This window comes from Oryctolagus cuniculus, chromosome 19, assembly GCF_964237555.1.
Source record: "Oryctolagus cuniculus chromosome 19, mOryCun1.1, whole genome shotgun sequence".
In the NCBI taxonomy this organism is placed as follows: domain Eukaryota; kingdom Metazoa; phylum Chordata; class Mammalia; order Lagomorpha; family Leporidae; genus Oryctolagus; species Oryctolagus cuniculus.
In genome coordinates, this window is record NC_091450.1 from 41,585,990 (window position 1) to 41,606,063 (window position 20,074).

General features: G+C 52.8%; 1 protein-coding gene and 1 long non-coding RNA gene across 2 annotated transcripts in view; one reads left to right on the forward strand and one right to left on the reverse strand.

Moving 5' to 3' along the window:
- ARPC1A (actin related protein 2/3 complex subunit 1A) overlaps window positions 1-16,145 on the forward strand; it is a 28,602-nt gene extending 12,457 nt beyond the window's left edge. The window contains exons 4-10 of the mRNA XM_002721868.5: window positions 4,615-4,837; window positions 8,651-8,758; window positions 10,446-10,658; window positions 11,613-11,688; window positions 11,890-12,083; window positions 14,596-14,686; window positions 15,770-16,145. Coding sequence (XP_002721914.1) covers window positions 4,615-4,837; window positions 8,651-8,758; window positions 10,446-10,658; window positions 11,613-11,688; window positions 11,890-12,083; window positions 14,596-14,686; window positions 15,770-15,808 — 944 coding nt within the window. The 3' untranslated portion in view covers window positions 15,809-16,145. The remainder of the gene's footprint in view (window positions 1-4,614; window positions 4,838-8,650; window positions 8,759-10,445; window positions 10,659-11,612; window positions 11,689-11,889; window positions 12,084-14,595; window positions 14,687-15,769) is intronic.
- LOC108175666 (uncharacterized) lies at window positions 15,768-20,002 on the reverse strand. Its single transcript, XR_011384546.1, has 2 exons — window positions 19,645-20,002; window positions 15,768-19,381 (listed from the first exon to the last, which is right to left on the reverse strand). It is a non-coding gene; the product is annotated as an uncharacterized lncRNA (long non-coding RNA).
- Window positions 20,003-20,074: the final 72 nt, after the last annotated feature.

Genomic DNA, 20,074 nt, shown 5'->3' on the forward strand with positions numbered 1-20,074 from the left:
TAGTGTCTCTGTAAATTGTATTTTCATGATTTAAGAAGAATTGAGCATACTTTCAGATGTGTGTTAGGCAACTGAGTTCTCTGGTTTTTCCGTTCTTAACTCTTAAACCATTTTCCCACTGAGGGGATGTCTCATTGACATGTGGAAGGTGAGATTTTTGGAGCGTGTGGCTCAGGGCAGATTCCTGAGTATACATCAGCTTTTCTCTTTGACAAAAGATCAGTCAATAGATGGGTAGTGGTGGCAAGCCATGCAGTTTGTTAAGCAAGTGTCGGAGGAGGAGGAATGAGAGGTAAAAGTGGAAAACTTTTTACAATGGTTTTCACAGTTTGGTAAACCAAATTTAGATATCAAATTTCAAAAGAATTAATTCTGATCTGTTTAGAGAGCTTCCTTGATCTTTACTATCATAGTGGCTTCTTTTTTTATCCTATTTTATGGCAGAATAGTTTGACTTAATCACTTATTTTGAACAGTTTGAGCATAACCATAACTTTTTATGTACAGATTTCTCACAGTCATTAGATTGGGGTTTCCCCCTCCTCGCAACGACATTTGCATTTAAGTGGGCAGCAGTAGGATTTACAGTGATTTTTCTTTCTTTTAGTTAGATCCTGGAATTTTGCCTCTAATCCCCTAAAATACTGATTTGCATAAATATCTTTGCCCCTGTCCAGGGGAAGAAATTAGCATGCTTTGAGAGTCCAGCTCTTTTACCTAAGTTGTCACATTCACCAGCAGAGACTGCCTGGCCTTCTTGCTGTGATCAGTGATTTGCATGTGCCGCTCCTGTGCACTGGGAGCCACGCAGACCACAAACCAGCTCCAGACTTCAGTTCTGTTTTTGTTTTAATAAAGATTTATTTTTTATTTATTTGAAGGACAGAGTTACGGAGAGAGACAGAGACAGAGAGAGAGGTCTTCCATCCACAGGTTCACTCCCCAGTTGGCCTCAATGGCTGGTGCTATGCCGATCCGAAGCCAGGAGCCAGGAGCTTCCTCTGGGTCCCCCATGTGGGTGCGGGGGCCCAAGGACTTGGGCCATCCTCCACTGCTTTCCCAGGCTGCAGCAGAGAGCTGGATGGGAAATAGAGCAGCCAGGAATGGAACCGGCGCCCATATGGGATGCCGGCAGTGTGGCGGCGGCTTTACCCGCTATGCCACAGCGCCGGCCCCTTCAGTTCTATTTTTGTTGCTATTGTTTTCCCGTGGCCTTATTTCTATTAGGTTTGGCCTATTTTCTTTAAATCCCTTTGCCCATGGCCTAAGAATAAGTCCTCTTTAATTTGGAATAATAACATTAGGAAATACTTTTTTTTAGATGAGAAAAGGCTAAGATGAAAGACCAAAGAAACAGAAATGTGAAGCCGTCAGTCTGTCCTTTCCTCCCCGTACTTCCCTTTTGGGGTCTTTTGAACTTGGGCCTGTTTTCTGTCTTAAGTGCTCAAATGACATTTTTTTAGATCTTAAAAAAACTGCTGCTGGAGAAATCTAACTCTGTGGCAGGAGCCCAAGATCAGACGTGCTTTCCCAGAAAGCCTGGTGACCGTGGGGGAGGACCTCGTGACGCACTGGAGAGGAGGCGACAGCACTGCACAGAAGGCGCGCCCTGTGCTGGGGCCGCTCTCTGGAGTCGGGTTTTTGCGTGTTACATATTTGATCACTCTGTTTTTTAAAAAGTTCTATTGTAGAAAATTTTAAGCATTTAACAAACAGGATAGCATAATGAGCCCTTGTACTCACCACCCACGTTCAGCGACAGCTCACAGCCAGTCTTGAAGCACAGCCGAGACATTGTGTCATTTCAGATTTCAGTCTGAACCTCTAAAAGATAAGGATACTTTTTAATAATAACCAGTATTTTTTGATAATATCCACTAACTTAATTGGGATCCAAATGGATGCACAAATGGTTGCAGTTAGTTGGTATCTCTTTGAGTCTTTGGATATTTTGCATTTTCTTAAAGATTTATTTATTTGTTGGAGAGGGAGAGACAGAGAGAAGACTTCTGTCTGCTGGTTCACTCCCCAAATGGCCACAATAGCTGGAGTTGGGCTGATTCAAATCCAGGAGCCAGGAGCTTCTTCTAGGTCTCCCACAGGGATGCAGGGGCCCAAGCACTTGGGCTGCCTTCCACTGCTTTCCCAGGCCACAGCAGGGAGCTGGATCAGAAGAGGAGCAGCCGGGACTCGAACCGATGCCCATATAGGACGCTGGTGCTATAGGCAGAAACTTGGGCAATGTACCACAGCACCAGTCCCAGTGTAATGAAATTTTTAAGGAATCCATAGTGAGCCGCCAAAATTTCTTTTATGTTGTAGGAAAAAAAAAAAAGTCTTGAGTTTTATGCTATACTCATTTTAAGCCATTCTAAATCCCTGCACTTAAAAGAAGAAAGATAAAAGTAAGGCATTCTGAGTTAGGCCCTCTGAAAGATAAAAGTTCTGGGGTGGGCATTTTGTCCAGCAGTTAGGACACTGCTTGGGAAACTGACATCCTGTATCAGAATGCTTGGGTCAAGTCCCAACTCCTCTGCCTCGGATCCAACTTCCTGCTAATGTGCAAGGAGACTGTGGGTCATAGGTCAAGTACTTAGGTCCCTGCTACCTAAATGGGATACCTGGATTGAATTCCAGGCTCTTGCCTTTGCCTGGCTCAACCCTGGCTGTTACAGGCATTTGGTACTGAATGAGCTGATAGAAGATTGCCCTCTGTCTCTGTCTTTCAAATAAAGTGAAAAGAAATAAATTTAAAATAAATAACAATTAATAAAGGATAAAATTTCACGTAATGCACACAGTTAAGTAAAAGTAAAGAAAAATAAAGTGAAAAAATCTGTTTCAAATGTAATATCACAAAACTTTATTAAATCTATAAGTTTTGACCTCATAAGATTTATAAAATTGGTCTCTTCATCTACAAAAATCTGCTGACTTGATAATTTTCCAAGATATAATACTAAAATTATGACAATCTTATTATACTACTATGAGATAATCCTACATCATTAAAAAAATTTCCACTTTTTTTTTTTTTTTTTTTTTTGACAGGCAGAGTGGACAGTGAGAGACAGAGACAGACAGGAAGGTCTTCCTTTGCCGTTGGTTCACCCTCCAATGGCCGACTCGGCCGGCGCGCTGCGGCCGGCGCACCGCGCTGATCCGATGGCAGGAGCCAGGTACTTATCCTGGTCTCCCATGGGGTGCAGGGCCCAATTACTTGGGCCATCCTCCACTGCACTCCCTGGCCACAGCAGAGAGCTGGCCTGGAAGAGGGGCAACCGGGACAGAATCCGGCACCCCGACCGGGACTAGAACCTGGTGTGCCGGCGCCGCAAGGCGGAGGATTAGCCTAGTGAGCCGCGGCGCCGGCCGAAAAATTTCCACTTTTATTTATCTATTTTAACAAATGAGTGGAAACCAATAAAATGTTCAGCACTGAGGAGATGAGTTAGGAAATGAGGATAAGATTACCGTCCTGAAATAATGTTCACTAATTTACAGAAAACAAGGGGTAATGTTTGCCATGATAGTTGTACCATTTGGGAGGGGAGGGATGTGTATGCGGGCAGGTCTTATGATTTCTCTATGGGTCTCTTTGTGATGTTTATCTTGTAATGGTAGATAGGTATTGCCTTTGTAGTTAAAAAGTGAAATTTAATAAAGAGGATTGCAAGATAATCCTTTGATGAATGGATCTAAAATCAAAATATACTCCTCTTAAATACAATCTCCCATATTTTTTCCCTTCAATGATTCAAATAATTGAGCTACTGATATAGCTAACAAATGAATGAACTTCTCATACTGTTGAAGTCACTATGATTTATGATTATTGAGGCTGATTTATATGAATACAGAATACCAACTATTGATTTTTAGGGAAACATAATAAAAATTAATAATATTTCTGTACTTTTCAGTGTGAAATTTTATTTGTAGAAAATGAAGCATTAATAAATATAAAATGACTGAGTCATAGTAAATTTGCTATGGGTGTGTAACGAAGTGACCTTGACTTTGAGATCCTTCATGGAAGTACAGGATGAGTAGAAGTCTGCTAAAATAAGAGAAGGAAACCATACGTTCAGCTACGCACTTAGGTGTCTTCCTAGCTTAGATGCAAAGATGCTGACATACTCTTCACAGAGCCAGCATTTTGTAGAGAAGATATTTGGGGTGGAGAGACCTTCAGAGACCTTCAGGAGACTATGCAATGGATCACAGTTTAGACTCTTTCCTTGTTTATGGAAGATGGTTTTTTATTCTGGATGCTGTTTTAGTTGTATGTCATGTATTAAACCCTCCGTTAGTATCATGGAATGACATCTGTTAGTAAATAAATAAGGTTATTTTTAAACCAAAGAAAAATCTAATAAAGAGGAAAGAAACAGGAATGGAGCTCAGACCTCGAGGCGCTGTGTAGTGTGGGAGGGGTGAAGGAGTGCCCGTGCTGCGCTCTGCCTGCTCTGGCCACCCTGCCTCCCGAGCCCCAGACCCTTGCGGAGAAACGTCCTTGCGTTTGTGTGAAGTGTGCCCCCCCGCCCCGGCCTGCCAATCACTGTCACACCGTCACTGCCTGGGCAAAGCACACAGCCTACGTCTCACTTGCAGGTATCGACTGGGCTCCCAAGAGCGACCGCATTGTCACCTGCGGGGCAGACCGCAACGCCTACGTGTGGAGTCAGAAGGACGGCGTCTGGAAGCCGACCCTGGTGATCCTGCGGATTAACCGCGCAGCGACTTTTGTGAAGTGGTCGCCCCTAGAAAACAAATTTGCTGTGGGAAGTGGAGCACGGCTCATTTCTGTTTGTTACTTCGAGTCTGAGAATGACTGGTAAGCAGTAGTGAAATGTTTTTTTTTGTTTGTTTGTTTGTTTTTTTTTTTTTTTTTTATAATTAATCTTTCTGAGAGGTACAATTGGGGATGGGGAGTAGGACAGGAAGACATCATCCATCCGCTGGTTCACTCTACAAACAGCTGCAATGGCCAGGGCTAGGCCAGGCCAAACCCAGGATCCCAGAACTCCATCCAAATCCCCGACATGAGTGGCAGGGGTCCAAGGACCTGGGCCATCTTCCATTGCTTTCCCAGGCACATTAGCAGGGGGAGCTGGATCAGAAGTGGAGCACCAGGAATCTAATCAGTGCTCAGATGGGATGCCAGCATTGCAGGCAGCTTAACCCACTGCCACATGCCAGCCCCACATTGGAACCTTTTACATTAGGGCTGCCGTGTTCGTCCTGCCTTCTTGAAGCCCTGGGCGAAGGTTTAACTGTAAGTCCAGCTTTTCTCATTAGCAGACTTTTTTTGTTCCCATTCTGTCTGAGCATCTTTCCTCCTTATGTGTACTTCGGGCTAAATCTCATCTCATTAATATAGAGGTACTGTTTCCACGCTCTGATCTCCTAACTTGTTTTGCAGGCTGCTCCTCCTCTTCTCCCTCTGTTCTGCCCAACTTGCTGTGTTCTTACTCTGGTATATACATCAAGCTTGAAAGAGGCTCAGTGATTTCCTTTCCCACTGTGTTTGTTCACTTAGAATACCTTGGATTTTACAGATAACTGTGTTCTCCTTTCCTTGAAGCTTATGTGCTGACCGAATCTGTGTCTTGGTATATGCAATATTTTACTTGCTGCTGCAGTACAAATTCACCAGAATCTTATAAGTATAAATCACTTGCAGCCGAGCCAATCAAAATACAAGGGTTTATTATGTGGCTACTTATTTTAACTACTCCCTCCTGCTTATTTTGATAGGAAAGCAACTCTGTTCTGCCTGGCACGTATTCAGAATGGTGGTAAATGTCCTTCAACATGGCATTGATTGTTAGTGCAGAAGTGGCCATGTTTGTGTACCAGGAAAAACAGCAGGGAACACATTTCACTCTCGTGGTCTCTCTCTGCGTTCTGCTGCAGCAGCGACGGGAAGGGACCATCGTGCTGCATTTCATAACTCAGAAAAACTGCAGAAATTTTTTATCCTTTGGAAAGAAAGTCAGTTTGCAACAAGATTGAATTATGAATTCAAGACACACATTTTGCTTCCGCATGTGTGTTAAAAATAAGGTTAGCGGAATGCTGCCTGTCAGAAATCACCTGGGAGCTTCATTGGCATGCACAGATAAGAAACAAACGTCGTTAATGTTCCTACATGGCTACACTTTACGGCAGCTAAGTCCCAGCAGTCTTAGGAATTTGTACAGAAAACCCTTCTCCTAGCTGGGCGTCCGACTCAGTACTTGTTTACATTTGTATTCACTGAGTGGTCTCAAATAGAGGAAAATCGGACTTCGCTTCGGTATAAGGTGTCATGTTCAGGGCGGTTTCTCAACTGTTGGACAATATTTCATTATCCAGTATTCAGAAGCCTGCAATTCAGTCACTTGAACTGATTGTTTTGCTTGCTACTCTTTTCCTTAAATAATTTTTTTTGAAAAACGGCATTATAAAACAATTCAGAATGTTGACTTTTTGACAATAAGCATTCTCAAGTTTGTAAGAAAAAGATTCCATAGAAATTTTATTCAGTATTAAGTGTCCAAACTTTTGAACAACTTGGCATGATTCGTTTTTAAACAGTAGTTTTGGGGCTGAAATTGAATTACGTAAGCCTAAATAGTGACTGATTGTAAACATAAATAATCTTTTCTGAATGGCACTGGGGAATTAGTTAGTGGCTAATACCCCCCAGAAAAATGTTCTTCTAATTTCTTGGTTGTGATTTCTTTGTGAAAAAATAAAAGAAGTTGCAGATCATGGAGACTTGTGAAGAAATTAAGCTCTCTTACAACCCAAAATGAAATAACAAATCACTGAATATTTATAATAAAATTTAAATAATTTCCTTTTTTAATTAGTTTATTTATTTGAACGACAGAGTTACAGAGAGAGATCTCCCATCCATTGGTTTACTCCCCAAATGGTAGCAATGGCCGGGGCTGTCACATGGATGGCAGGGACCCAGATACTTGGGCTCTCTTCCCCTGCTTTCCCAGGCTTGTTGGCAGGAAGCTGGATTGGAAGCACTCAGGCATTGCTCGAAGTGGCTCTCAGACAGGACGCCGGCATCACAGGTGGTGGCTTTAATCCGCTGTGCCAGGAGTCAGCTCCAAAGTTCAGAGAACTTCCAACTTTAACTTTTGTCCAGTGGTAACATTATATGTATTCTGAAATCCCAAGGGGAGAGCCAGAGTTAATCAGGTTCTTCTCCATCCTTTACCAGGAGACCTAGTGGCCAGCGAGGGAACCTTGCTAAGGCACTTTCACCGTGGCCAGTGGGCCCTGGCTGGGCTTAAGCCAGGCTCTTCCCTCCGCGTATGAAAGAATCCAAGGTGGAGGCGTAAAGGGGTACAGAAAGCAAGGTTTTTTAAAAAAGATTTATCTGTGTATTTGAAAGACAGAAATACAGAGAGAGGGAGAAACAGGGAGAAGTCTTTATCTGCTGGTTCACGCCCCAAATGGCCGCAATGACTGGGGCTTCCTCTGGGTCTCCCACATGGGTGCAAGGGCTTGAACACTTGGGCCATCTTGCACTGCTTTCCCAGGCACATTAGCAGGGAGCTGGATCAGAAGTGGAGCAGCCAGGACTTCAACCAGTGCCCACATGGGATGCTGGCACTGCAGGCGGCAGCTTTAGCAGCTACACCGTAGCAGGACTTACTTAAAGCAAAGGAAAAGTGCACACTCCAGAACTGAGTGCTGGCAAGCTTAAGAGAGAGAGAATACGAACAAAAAGCTCAACACAGAAGCCCCTCTCGAGATTCAAGCTGTTGGGGCCAGTGCTGTGGCGTAGCAGGTAAAGCCCCCGCCTGCATGTGGGTGCATGTGGGTGCCAGTTCGAGTCCTTGCTGCTCCACTTTCGATCCAGCTCTCTGCTGTGGCCTGGGAAAGCAGTGGAAAATGGCCCAAGTCCTTGGGTCCCAGTACCCATGTCGAGACCCTGTCTCCTGCCATCGGATTGGTGCAGCTCTGGCTGTTGTGGCCAACTGGGGAGTGAACCATCGGATGAAGGACCTCTCTCTCTCTCTGCCTCTCCTCTCTCTCTGTAACTCTGACTTTCAAATACATAAATAAATCTTTTTAAAAATTGCATATTTAAAAAAAAGATTCAAGCTGTCCTAGCACACACAACGGGTGGTATTTGGGGTCGGGCTTAATTGAACATCCAAAGGGAGTGGAGGGTGGGGCAGGGCCTGATTGCCGCCCACTTCTGTGCCCTTTTTTGGATATATTGGAAGTGTCATGGCATGAGGTACGTGATGGGAATGGGAGTGTCCCCCACGGTAAGTAATTTGATTATAGTGACATTGTAATGGTCCACAGATGTTTGACCGCATCCTGCAGCCATATTGGATCGTTCCAGCTGGTGCTGGTCCTAGATTTGCAGCGTTGGGAACATGGAAGATAAGATTCAGGGGCATGGAAAGGAAAGGGGACTTGGGTGGTACATCTCGGGCCATCACTCGGGCTGTCCTGCCGGAAGTCGGCAGAGCTGTCACACACTGTGCAGGTTGGCTGGGGCTAACCTCAGCTCCTCTCTCCAGCTGCCTACCTTCCCACGTCATTTAGACGTGATACACATCTGTAGATTGCTTGGGGACTGTTGCTTGATGTGTAGATAAGCTATAATGATTTTCTCCTCTTGCAGGTGGGTAAGCAAACACATTAAAAAGCCAATACGCTCCACAGTCCTCAGCCTGGACTGGCATCCAAACAATGTTTTGCTGGCAGCAGGATCGTGCGACTTCAAATGCAGGTGGGCATGAGGGGAAGCTGATGGACTTGCTGAACATTGCTCCTCCTTCAGCGGGCACCGTGAGGGGCCCACGTGACAGGAGCTCGTGGTCCAGAAAAGGAGCCGTGCACAGGGACTAAAGCAGCGAGTGTGCACGTCACTGATGTCACTGATGAGGAAGGAAGCGGATGTGGAAGTGGGGGAGGAGGGAGATCAAAGGTGGGGCGGGGACAGCTTCCCTGGGCAGAATGTCCGTGGTTTCCAGTGTAGGGATAGGACGTGCAGACATGCTCTCTGTCGGTCTCTCTCTGTCTCCCTTCCTCCCCTTTTCTTCCTGTATGGCTCCTCTACAGCGTTATTTCTCCTTTCATACTCCAGGCAACAGAGTGCAAATTCCAGAGTGAAACTAAGATGAACAGAACAGAGCCAGACAGTGCACTGCTGAGCGGTTCCTGTGCTGTGCTGTCCTTGTCCTGGAAACGTGTTTGTTGTTAGCCTGAGGCTGGAGGCGAGGCAGCCACTTTGCTAAGAGCTTTAAGGGTCCTGTCGGGTAATTGCTTTATCAGGAAGGCCTTTCCGCCCACCCGTTAGCTGAAGAAAAGCACGGAGACGATGCCTCAGGTGGACTGGACTCCAGGGTGGGCGGGAGATAGGACACACCCTGAACCTGGCCGTGACTTGTATCCAGGGATTCTCAGGTTTTCAAACAGTTCCACGTGTGAGTGGTTCCAGGGGTGGGATTATGGTGGTGACAGTTCACTTCATATTCTGCGGTTTTGTTGGTGGTGATCTCTCTGCCAGAGTCCTTCTGACTCCCTTAGAAAATGGGAGGAGGTGGCACTGAACCCACCGTGTGGATTCTTGGGATCGACTGAAACGCCCGGTGAGGGAATAGGTTGCAGTCTTGTTGAGATCGATTTCCACAAATGGAGCTGCTTTGACACGGTCCTGTGGGGCCTGTGGGGCCTGTGGAGCCCGTGGGGCCTGTGGGGCCTGTGGGGCCTGTGGGGCCTGTGGGGCCTGTGGGGCCTGTGGAGCCCGTGGGGCCTGTGGGGCCTGTGGGGCCTGTGGGGCCTGTGGGGCCCGTGGGGCCTGTGGGGCCTGTGGGGCCTGTGGAGCCCGTGGGGCCTGTGGGGCCTGTGGGGCCTGTGGAGCCCGTGGGGCCTGTGGGGCCTGTGGGGCCTGTGGAGCCCGTGGAGCCCAGGACCACAGGTCCCTTCTCGGCGCTCGTGACAAAAGCGCTGCTGTTGTGATGCTGATGGGAAACGCAGATGCGATCCTGGCAGCATGTGACAGCATGGCGTTAGACTGACAGCTGACGCGCCAGCCTCGGCCCGTCTCATGCTGTGTGTCTCCCAGAGCTCCCACTGTCCTTGTCATCTGGGGTGGCGGGCACCCCCGTTCTTGTGGGAAGTTTTCAGGTTCAGAGGGGGTGAAATGCACACAGCAGCAGAGCATTGGTGGGCAGAGGGCCAGATTCCTTTGTCCCTTTCCCTTTCACGGAACAAAGAGAGAGAATTTGAAAAAGCCTGGTGACACCTGACTGTAGGACCCACCTTCGTCACAGAGGGTTCCGGCCACGGCGCCGGCCAGCACTGAGAGTTCTAATGAGTCAGCCTTGGGGTTCTGAGATACTTAGAGTGGCCTATTTGTATATACATGTATCTTCATCTTCTTTTTCCTTCCTTCTTTGCCCTTTGAATCACAGGGTGTTTTCTGCCTACATTAAAGAAGTGGATGAAAAGCCAGCCAGTACACCCTGGGGCAGCAAGATGCCTTTCGGCCAGCTGATGTCAGAGTTTGGGGGCAGTGGCACTGGTGGCTGGGTCCACGGGGTCAGCTTCTCTGCCAGTGGAAGCCGCCTGGCCTGGGTCAGCCACGACAGCACCGTATCCGTGGCCGATGCCTCAAAAAGCGTGCAGTGAGTATTTGCCTTTTGTTTGGGAGGTGCAGGCAGTGGGTGGGATTTCTCGCCCACCAGGCTGGGGCTGCCTCTGTCTGGTTGTACACACGGGACACAGGCATAGGAACCCCAGTGCAGTGTGCCAGGCAGCCTTGCAAGGTACACACACCCCAGCCTTAGATGAAACAGGACGTGTGTTCTTACCGCGTGCGGTCAGCCAGCAGTGACTGTTCATGGGGGCTCCCCACTTGTGTGTGCCGGAAGAACTGGAGGTGTGATGACTCACGGGTGACGGGGAGCCGCTCTGCCGTAGGCACCTCGTGGGGCATCGCAGCTCACGTCTGCTCACCTCGCGTCAGGGCGGGGGCGTTGGGATGCCTCTCGCCCTGTGACTGCCCTCCCTGGGGTCTTGGGTGTCTAGGGCCAGTCCCGCCGGGTGCAGCACAGACATGTTTCAGGGATGATGGCTTCTTCCTAACTGAATTGAATGTAGTTTTTTGGTTAATTTCATGTTTGTTTTTTTAAAGATATTATTATAAATGTGGTCTTCCAGAAGATTTCTGTACATTTCTAGGTTACATCTTTTTTCATTTTTTTCTAAAATGAGTACTTTATTAAAGTTTATTTTTTTGAGAGATGAGAACTCCCATCCACTGGTTTACTCCCCAAACGCCCACGAATGTCAGGGGCCAAAGCTGGAAGCCGGGAACTCAACCCCGGTTTCCCCCATGGGTGGCAGGAGCCCCACGGCTTGACAGGCTGGAGATTGCCGAGGGCCTCAGTTTCTGGGGGTCACCCCAGGGCCGCCTTGTGCTTGAGATTCCTGCGAGTCGAGGTCACGGGGCTCCTGGGTCAGCAAGCGTTCACTGGTGCTGTGGGGCCCCCCGGAGAACGGGCGCTTTGTTGGCCTCTGTGCTGTAAGGCAGCTGTGTGGCTGCTTCGTCTCCGTGTGACAAGTGTTCTTGTGTCCAGGGTCTCCACTCTGAAAACCGAGTTTCTGCCACTGCTCAGTGTGTCGTTTGTCTCCGAGAACAGCGTCGTGGCCGCCGTGAGTATTCCCCTTCATTCTTCCTCATAACGCACCGTGTCATCCTCCAGACGGGAACAATGTGTCCTCTGTGACGTGAGCTCAAAGCAGAGCGGCCCTGTAGACGCGACAGAGTTAGCCTTGAAGAGAGGAGAGGCCTGTCGGGGTGGGCGCTCTGCTGGGCAGGGTGCCCTCCGGGGGCTGACGGGGACCTTGTTTCAGGGCCATGACTGCTGCCCGATGCTGTTCAACTACGACGACCGCGGCTGCCTGACCTTTGTCTCCAAGCTGGACATTCCGAAACAGAGCATCCAGCGCAACATGTCCGCCATGGAACGCTTCCGCAACATGGACAAGAGGGCCACGACCGAGGACCGCAACACGGCCCTGGAGACGCTGCACCAGAACAGCATCACGTAGGTGCCGCTGCTTGTCCCCGGGCCTGGCCCCCTTAGAGCAGCGGTAGGGGACCCACCTGTCCCCTGCCGCCTTCCCCGCATACCGCCCATACAGGCGCGGGCCCCCCCATTTCAGCAGTGCACACCCCGAGAAGTGTGACTTCTGACTGCCAGGCTTGTATTTCCCGCTTCTAACAGACCGCGCAGAGCTGGGGCCCGGTGGGCAGCTCCTCCCGCTCGCTTTCTCAGCGACTTGGTGGGGAGCATAAGGAGACCTTCCTGGCCGGCGCCGCGGCTCACTAGGCTAATCCTCTGCCTTGCAGTGCCGGCACACCGGGTTCTAGTCCCAGTCAGGGCGCCGGATTCTGTCCCGGTTGCCCCTCTTCCAGGCCAGCTCTCTGCTGTGGCCAGGGAAGGCAGTGGAGGATGGCCCAGGTCCTTGGGCCCTGCACCCGCATGGGAGACCAGGAGAAGCACCTGGCTCCTGCCATCGGATCAGCATGGTGCGCCGGCCGCAGCGGCCATTGGAGGGTGAACCAACAGCAAAGGAAGACCTTTCTCTCTATCTCTCTCTTCACTGTCCACTCTGCCTGTCAAAAACAAAACAAAACAAAAAAAAACAAACAAACAAAAAAGACCTTCCTGCAGGCTGAGTGTAGGGGTGAGCACATGACAGGACTCAGGTCTGCTGTGTTTGGAAAGGTGACTCCAGCCACCATTCCAGTCGCAGCTTCTGCTAATGCAGTGATGTCAGATCCTCTACTTACGAAGGGAGCGGAGCCCTTAGCCTCCTTACAACAAAGCTGAGGGGTCTCCGGACTGCTGTGCCACCAGGCTCTGTGGGTTTACAGGACAGAAGAATTGTGTCTGGTCCTGAAAGTTTGATTGTTTTAAAATCTAGAGAAAAAAATTCTTGATATTTTGAGTTATTTGGGTACCATGGGATTTTTTCTTTCTGATTAGACCTTTTGTGTTGAGACTTTGATTGTGTCGGTGGCGGGAGGGCTAGTGGAGCCCTCTGGACTTTCTCCTCGAGACACTATTAAGTACAGGCTGTGCCTCTCATGTTCAGTGAGAGGCGGCTGAGTTGTCTGCTCCTCCTGAGCGGGGTGTACCTTCTCTCCTCACTTTAGAGTTCTGTCTGGAGTGACCCCGTTATCCTTGTGAATTTCTCCGAAGCTCCCCTGCCGGCCGTGTGTCCGCAGACCCCCAGCGCCGCTCAGCCTTGTGGGTGGGAGACGAAGAACCAAGCCCTTGCGGACTGCAAAGTGCACTTTTCTTGCCGGCAGTCAGGGCGTCTGTCCCTGGAGCCGTCAGCGGCTCCTCCTGTGAGGCCCCGAGAGTAGATGTGTCAGGCTCCGAGGAGCCGTGTGGCCCCTCTTGCAGCTGCTCACCTCTGCCTTTGGTGCAGACGCGGCCACGACGACACGGAAATGAGTGAGCTGGCTGTGGTGCAGGGAAGCTCGAATTGAACGTACTTCTCGCATGCCGTGAGACAGCAGTCTTCCTTGAATTTTTGGCCAACCGTTTAAAAACACGGAAGCCATCCTTAGCCCCCAGGCTGTACAAAAGCAAGCAGTGTGTGCCCTAGGCCGCCATCCCCTTCCCTAGCGGGAAGGTTCTAGACGCTGCAGAGGAGAAGGAGAAAGACTGTCTGAGCTGGGAATTGATTTTCTTGAAAGCTTTCCAGGTAGCGAGGCTGTTCGTCTGCTTTGCCTGCCTGACAGCCGCTAACATTGAGAATGAATGGTTAATTTCAAATGCAAGGAGGGCCCGGCTCAGTGCTCCGGCTGTCCTAGTGGGCCATGGGGAGGTTTGGTTTGGAGCCAGTTGGATTTCAGTCACGCTTCATCGCACCCCTGGTTTTGAATATTTATACATATATGTGTGTGTATACATATGTGTGTGTATATATACATACGTGTGTATGTGTGTGTGTGTATACACACGTCCTTTCCATTTCCATCCACACTGTGGCCTGCCCACAGCCTGCTTGCCAGCGTTCACCTGTCCTGGGGGCCAGATCTCCCGGCCTCGCCCAGCCACTCTCATCTGGACTCTCACCTGGTAGTAAGATGGTTTGGGTCTTTTCGGAGTTAGATTTCCACAGCCTCATACTGATGGGCAAGTGAATATTTAGGAGTGAACTGGGCCAGGGTTGTGGTGTGGGTTAAGCTGCAGCGTGCAACGCGGCATCTCCTATCAGAGCGCTGGTTCAGGCCTGGCTGCTCTGCTTTGGATCCGGCTTCCTGGTAACAGTGGAGAGTGGCCCAAGCACTGCCACCCATTTGGGGGACCCGGATGGAGTTCCTGGCTCCTGGCTTTGACATGGCCAAGCTGACTTGTGTGTGTGTGTGTGTGTGTGTGTGTGTGTGCTTTCCTTCTCAGCCTTTTGGATGTGTAAACCTTTAAAGAGCATATCCAGGAGTTAAAAGCAGCCCATTCCCTTACATTGCCCGTACACGGTGAGGAAGGCCAGGCTCACTTCCACCACGTGCCGGCAATCTCATTTGCTTTGCTTTCCTTTCAGTCAAGTGTCTATTTATGAGGTGGACAAGCAAGACTGTCGCAAATTTTGCACAACTGGCATCGATGGAGCCATGACAATTTGGGATTTCAAGGTATTTCTGCCTTTCGGAACGAATCTGTTTGTGTTCAGACTCTTCCTATAGAATAATGTTTCTTAGTTCTTGAAATGTTGTCCAACATTGTCAAGATGGAGAAGGAGGAGCCCCTGAGGGTCTTGTCAGGTCAGGGAGCGGTGGAGGGAAGAGTCAGAGCTCCGCAGAGGCCGGCACCCCTGTTTCTGCTGGAGGGAGGTGTCGGGAGGGCGGGACTTGGAGAGTAAACTGATGTGAGCAGGCTCAGAGCATACAGGGCGCTCCCGGCACCGCCCTGGCCTGGGCCCTATGGAGGCACAGGAGCTGGAGGGAGGAGCCAGGCGAGGCCGTGTGTGCAGAGGGCTGCGACTCCTCGGAACCCCAGGAGGAAGAGCAGGCCGCAGGCGAGGGCCCCGGACTGCAGCGCTGAGGACGGGCGCTCCGGCACAGGGCCGCGGCCGGGAGGTTCTAGAGGGCCCAAGAGGAGGGCCCAGTGACAGTCAGGGGCAAATCTGGACTCCGCCCTTTCTCACTGGGACTGCACCTGGTGGGCGAAAGAGGGAACCAGGAGGAAGAGCCAGGGCAAGAGAAAGGTTGGCTCGGGATTTAACTCCTTCCGGTCGTGAACCTCCGAAACAGATGCACACCGACACAGTTTTACCACTGGCTGCGCCTTCCACGGTGATGGACCCCATCCCCGTCTAGCCCAGGCTCGGAGCCTTCAGACGAAGAGCGGGCAGCACCTCCTCCCCTTCCTCCGCTCCTGGGCGGTTGGCACCACCTGGGCAGTTGGCACCCAGCCCCCAACCAGCTCGCCTGTTCCCTCTGACCCATGTGGGCCAGGAGCCATGGAGCATTTCTCCCCTTAATGCACGTGCGGGCTGTACCCAGCTGGCTGCCGTTCGGGCATTTAGTGTGGTGAAGAGGCAGGGCATGCAGCCAGGGGCCCTCGTCCACAAAGGCCAGTGACACAGGACGGGGAGCTAGGCCGGCCCTATGGGCTGGGAAGGCCAAGGGAGAGCCCCGCTGGCGCGGCTCTGCAGGGCGGAGGCGGGGAGGGGCTCAGCCGCGGGGAGTGACCGGCCCCTTCCTGCCTCTCTGCAGACCTTGGAGTCGTCCATCCAGGGCCTCCGGATAATGTGAAGCTGCGCGAGCCTCCGCCATCCAGCATGACCGCTGCGGCTCTGCCATTAGCATGATGGTGAGGAAAGCCAGCCCCGAGGAGACACAGCGCGCAGACCCCGCGAGTGTCTGACTGTAATTGGTGAAAGTGTCGGTTTTTTAAAGCAGCAGTGTTTTTTTTTCTTTCTTTCTTTCTTTCTTTTTTTTTTTTTTTTTTTTTTTTGCGATTTCATTCCATTCTTGACCAAAGCTTCTCTTTAAGTAGTTTATTATGGAAGATTGTCCACTAACTTAAAGGAAAGGGTGAGGGGGGTATGTAAATTGTCCACTAGAAAAGTAAATAAAAATCCTCAATGTGTTCGGTTTTTGTTTGCATTTTTAGTAGGAAAATCTGGTGAACAGGGTGAGGTTCTTCATCAGAGTGAATGTTCATTTATAGGCTGAAGTCTTAGATGTCAGCCTCTTAAACTGCCCGTCCTAGACAGCCTGTGACCAGAGAACCATGGACCGGGAGGGGAGGTCCCCGGGGGCCGTGCCCGTGGCGTCTGAGTAACAGGGCAGCCCGTGGCCCAGAGCGCCCGGCCGGCATGGGGCTCTGGAGTGTGCGAGTGGGAGGGAGGAGCCGCCGAGGGGTTCAGAGGTTGTGGGGCCCAGACTGACCGGGCTCGTCGTCCTCAGCTCTCGTGTGTGGCCCCCAAGGCCGAGTCTTAAGAGGCACAGCATACATGAAGAGCGAAGGACATGCACCGGGCGCTCGTGAGCGCGGCCCTGCCGCCGCCTCCCTGCACGGGTGACCAGGGCGGCGGGGCCGGCGCGCGGGCGGGCTGCCTGCTCTCGGAAGCGGCTCACTTTGCCCTCTTGGTGGCTTCCGGGAAGCCTCCCTTCCTCTAAGAGAGAATCTTAGCGCGGGGGTGCTGGCCGGCGGCGCTGCCTCCTCGCCTGTGCCGTGGCCAGCGAGAGCACCCCGTGACTGGTGTTTCTGTACGCACTGCGCCGGCAGGGCCATCAGCCACAGACTGGGGGAGCAGAGCCGGCCGGGAGGCAGGAATCGGCTGCCATCTGTAGTTTCATTACATCACACAGTTGACCAGCAGGCCTGGAGCTCTTTGGAGAGACAGTGTATGTAGAGAAACAACAAAAAGGAAACAGGATGTGCCGGCTTCGGTTGTTTCGGTGGTGGTGTAGGTGTAACCCAGGCCCCTGTAGTCGCGGCGCGTCCCACGCCTGCACACTCGGCCGTCACAGCTCAGAAGTGCGAGCACACCGATGCCGACGCGTGCTGGCTGTCTTCCTCGTCACTCCCCAGCCGTCTATAGCGTTTCCATCGTATTAGGGATCACAGGCAATCCAGAGATGACTGTAAGCATATGGGAGGGGGTGTTGGGCACGCGGTTCAGGCGCTGCCCGGGACGTCTGCGTCCTGGCTCAGAGGGCGTGGGTGTCAGTCCCAGCTCCGCTCCGGCTTCCGGCTCCCTGCTAATGCACACCCTGGGGTCAGCACCTGGGCCCCTGCCGCCCGCACGCACGGCAGACCTGGACTGAGTTGCTGAGTCGCAGGCATTTGGGAAGTGAACCAGCTGAGGGGACTGTGGGCTCGCTCTCTCTGCAGACTACCTGCAGACTACACCGTTTCACACAAGCGGCTCGGACGTCTGCCCATCTTGCTTCCTGCCGGGGCGGCCAGAGCCAGGCTCCTCCCTCTCGCCCTCCCCTTAGACTCCGGCCAGGCTGTAGCCCACTGTGCCCGAATCTGGCCAAGGCCCGAGATCTGAGCCCGGGCTTTCCTGTCAGTTTATCGTCCTAACAGGTCCTGTGACCTGGGCGAGTTAACCTTAAGGTCTCAGAACCTTAGCGCCTCCCTCTGTAAAACCAGGGTATTGCAGAATTGGCATTTCATAGTGGACGGCCCAGGGAGTTAGGGTTCGCTTTCAGACTTGGCACTGACTCGGGTAGGCCCCAGAGATCCTTACCCTAAAACGGGGAGAGGGACGGAGGGGAGCCATGAATGCGGGAATGTGCCAGCCGAAAGAGGTTCAAGAGTTTCCCCCAGAATATTAGCCTGAGCACACTGGGCCAGCCTTGGCGGCACTCTGCAGTCCTGTGTGAGCCCAGCTCTGCAGGCAGCCACGTGAAGACCCCAGACCTTCCCCCCCAGAGCCTGCCGGGCAGCCGAGGGGGCGCCATTACCCCCTGAGGAACAGGCCACCCTACCCAGCACGAGCAGGAGCCGGTTAGGACGCTCGGCTGGGGGTGTGCGGTGACCTGGACGCTAGCACAGTGCCACCCACCCCCTCCCAAAAACGTCCTGATCTCCAGGACGTGCGCATTTTACAAAAGCGATTCGAGATCTTGGGGTGGGAGCTGACCCTGGATTGCCCAGGCGGGGCCAGTGCAATCACAAAGATCAGGATCCGGGGAAGCACGGGTTGAAGAGATGCTGGGCGCGAGCCAAAAGCCAGGACGTGGACTTTCCCCCGCTGCCGGCTGAGCCCACCGCACACTTCCCACCCCCACCGCTCTACGAACCCCGGTGTATATGGTTTGCGGCCACTGCGTTTGTGGTCATTTGTTTTAGCAGCAATGGGAAAGTGATACCCCAGGTCAAGTTAGAAAAGGGAAGCAAATCCAGCCCTCGAGGTTCTCAAACCCAGGGTCGCAGCCCACCGGTGGGTGTCAGAGTCCATTGCTTTGCCTTCTTCTACTGACCGCCACCACGACTCTCGGGGTGATCCTGTCCTTGCTGCATTTCACATGTGACCCGGGGGTAGCCACTAAGCCCGTTCCCCACTGGCTAGGATTGGGGTGGAGGTGTGGGAGTGACAGCCCAGCCCTGCACCCAAGTGCAGGGGCGGGGCGGGTGGATGTCACAGGAACCCATGGGAGGGGACTCTGACCGCTTGTGGGGTTTCCCTGGACACCTGACTCAGATGAACTGAAGGTGGTCTTGGGAGGGAGGACCGACGGTGTCCCCCTCCCCTGCCACTGACAGTCACTATCAGGGGCTCCTCGGATACCTGAATCTCTGGAGGACCAGCAGTGCCCCCTCTGCCCCCACCAACAGTTACCGGGGGGACTCCTCTGATCTCGGAGACGGGCACCCACAGCTCCCATGCGAGGATGGACACACGTCCCTCTTATGGCCACGGAGACGCAAGGGAGATTGTGCCAAGCAGCCTTCCCGCCTGGCTTCCTGCTGCTTGGGCCAGCGCCCTGCCCTGCTTGCCTGCCGGCAACCTGGCCATCGTCGTCCCGTGACCAGGAGGAGGCCGCCCGGCTGCAGCTCAGCCAGCCCTGAAACCTGAGCAAGGGGGCGGGGCGTCTCCACCGCAGCCATCCCGCGGAAGCCGGTTCCAGGAAGCAGCAGCTCTCTCTCCGGTCCCCAGGCTCCGCTAACCTGGGGGAGGGGGGTGCTGAGGGGATGCGGCCCAGGGCTCCCCAGTGTGAGGTCCGTGTCCCGTCCCCAGGCCCCTCGGCCTCACCTTAGGGACGTGGAAATGGGCACGGCTGCAGTGGCAGGACCAGGATCGACTGCCCAGTCGCTCATCCCCGCACACTCCCGCATGCCAGGCGCCAGACACCCTGAGGTCCATGTTCCTAAGTAGGAGGTGGGCTTTTGAGGATGGGCAGCAGAGGAAAAACAAACAGCCCTCAAGCCAGCTTTAAAGCAAAGCAGGTCACCCGGGAAGCGGACCTGAGCCTGGGCTGCGGGCTGGGCTCAGGCTGACCTGTTTTCTGTGGGATTCCCGCAGCCGGGGGCCGGGCTTGGATGGGGTCGTCCCAGGTCCCAGGTCCCAGGTCCCAGGTCCAGGAAGGAGGCGGGGGACAACGTGGGATGAGCAGCCCTTGTTTGAACAAACCTGCGGGAGCAGCGAGCTGGGGGCCCCGGCTAAGGACCCCCGCTCCGCGCCGGGAGCAATGGCCCTCCTGGAAAGCCCGGGCGCCCCCACGCGCTCGGACACGGCGAGTCCTCCCAGCCCCGCGGACGCGTGGAACGCAGCGTGCCCGGGGCTGAGTGGCCCGAGGGGCACGGCCACACCCTGCAGCGCGGAGCCCTGCCGCCCCGCTGACCGGGGGCTGGAGCGGCCCGAGCCGGCGCCGGGGAGCGCGGTCCCCCCGCCCCTGGGCCTCCCCCGCCTTGCCCCGGGAGGGCGGCACCGGCGCCGTCTACACCCGCGAAGGGGCGGCGCCCGCGGCCGGGGACCGAGTCTGTGGGGGTCCTCCTGCCCTGGCAGGTGGGGGCAGTCGCCCCTCGCCCCCAGCCTCAGTTTCCCCTTCCGGAGCTGCGCC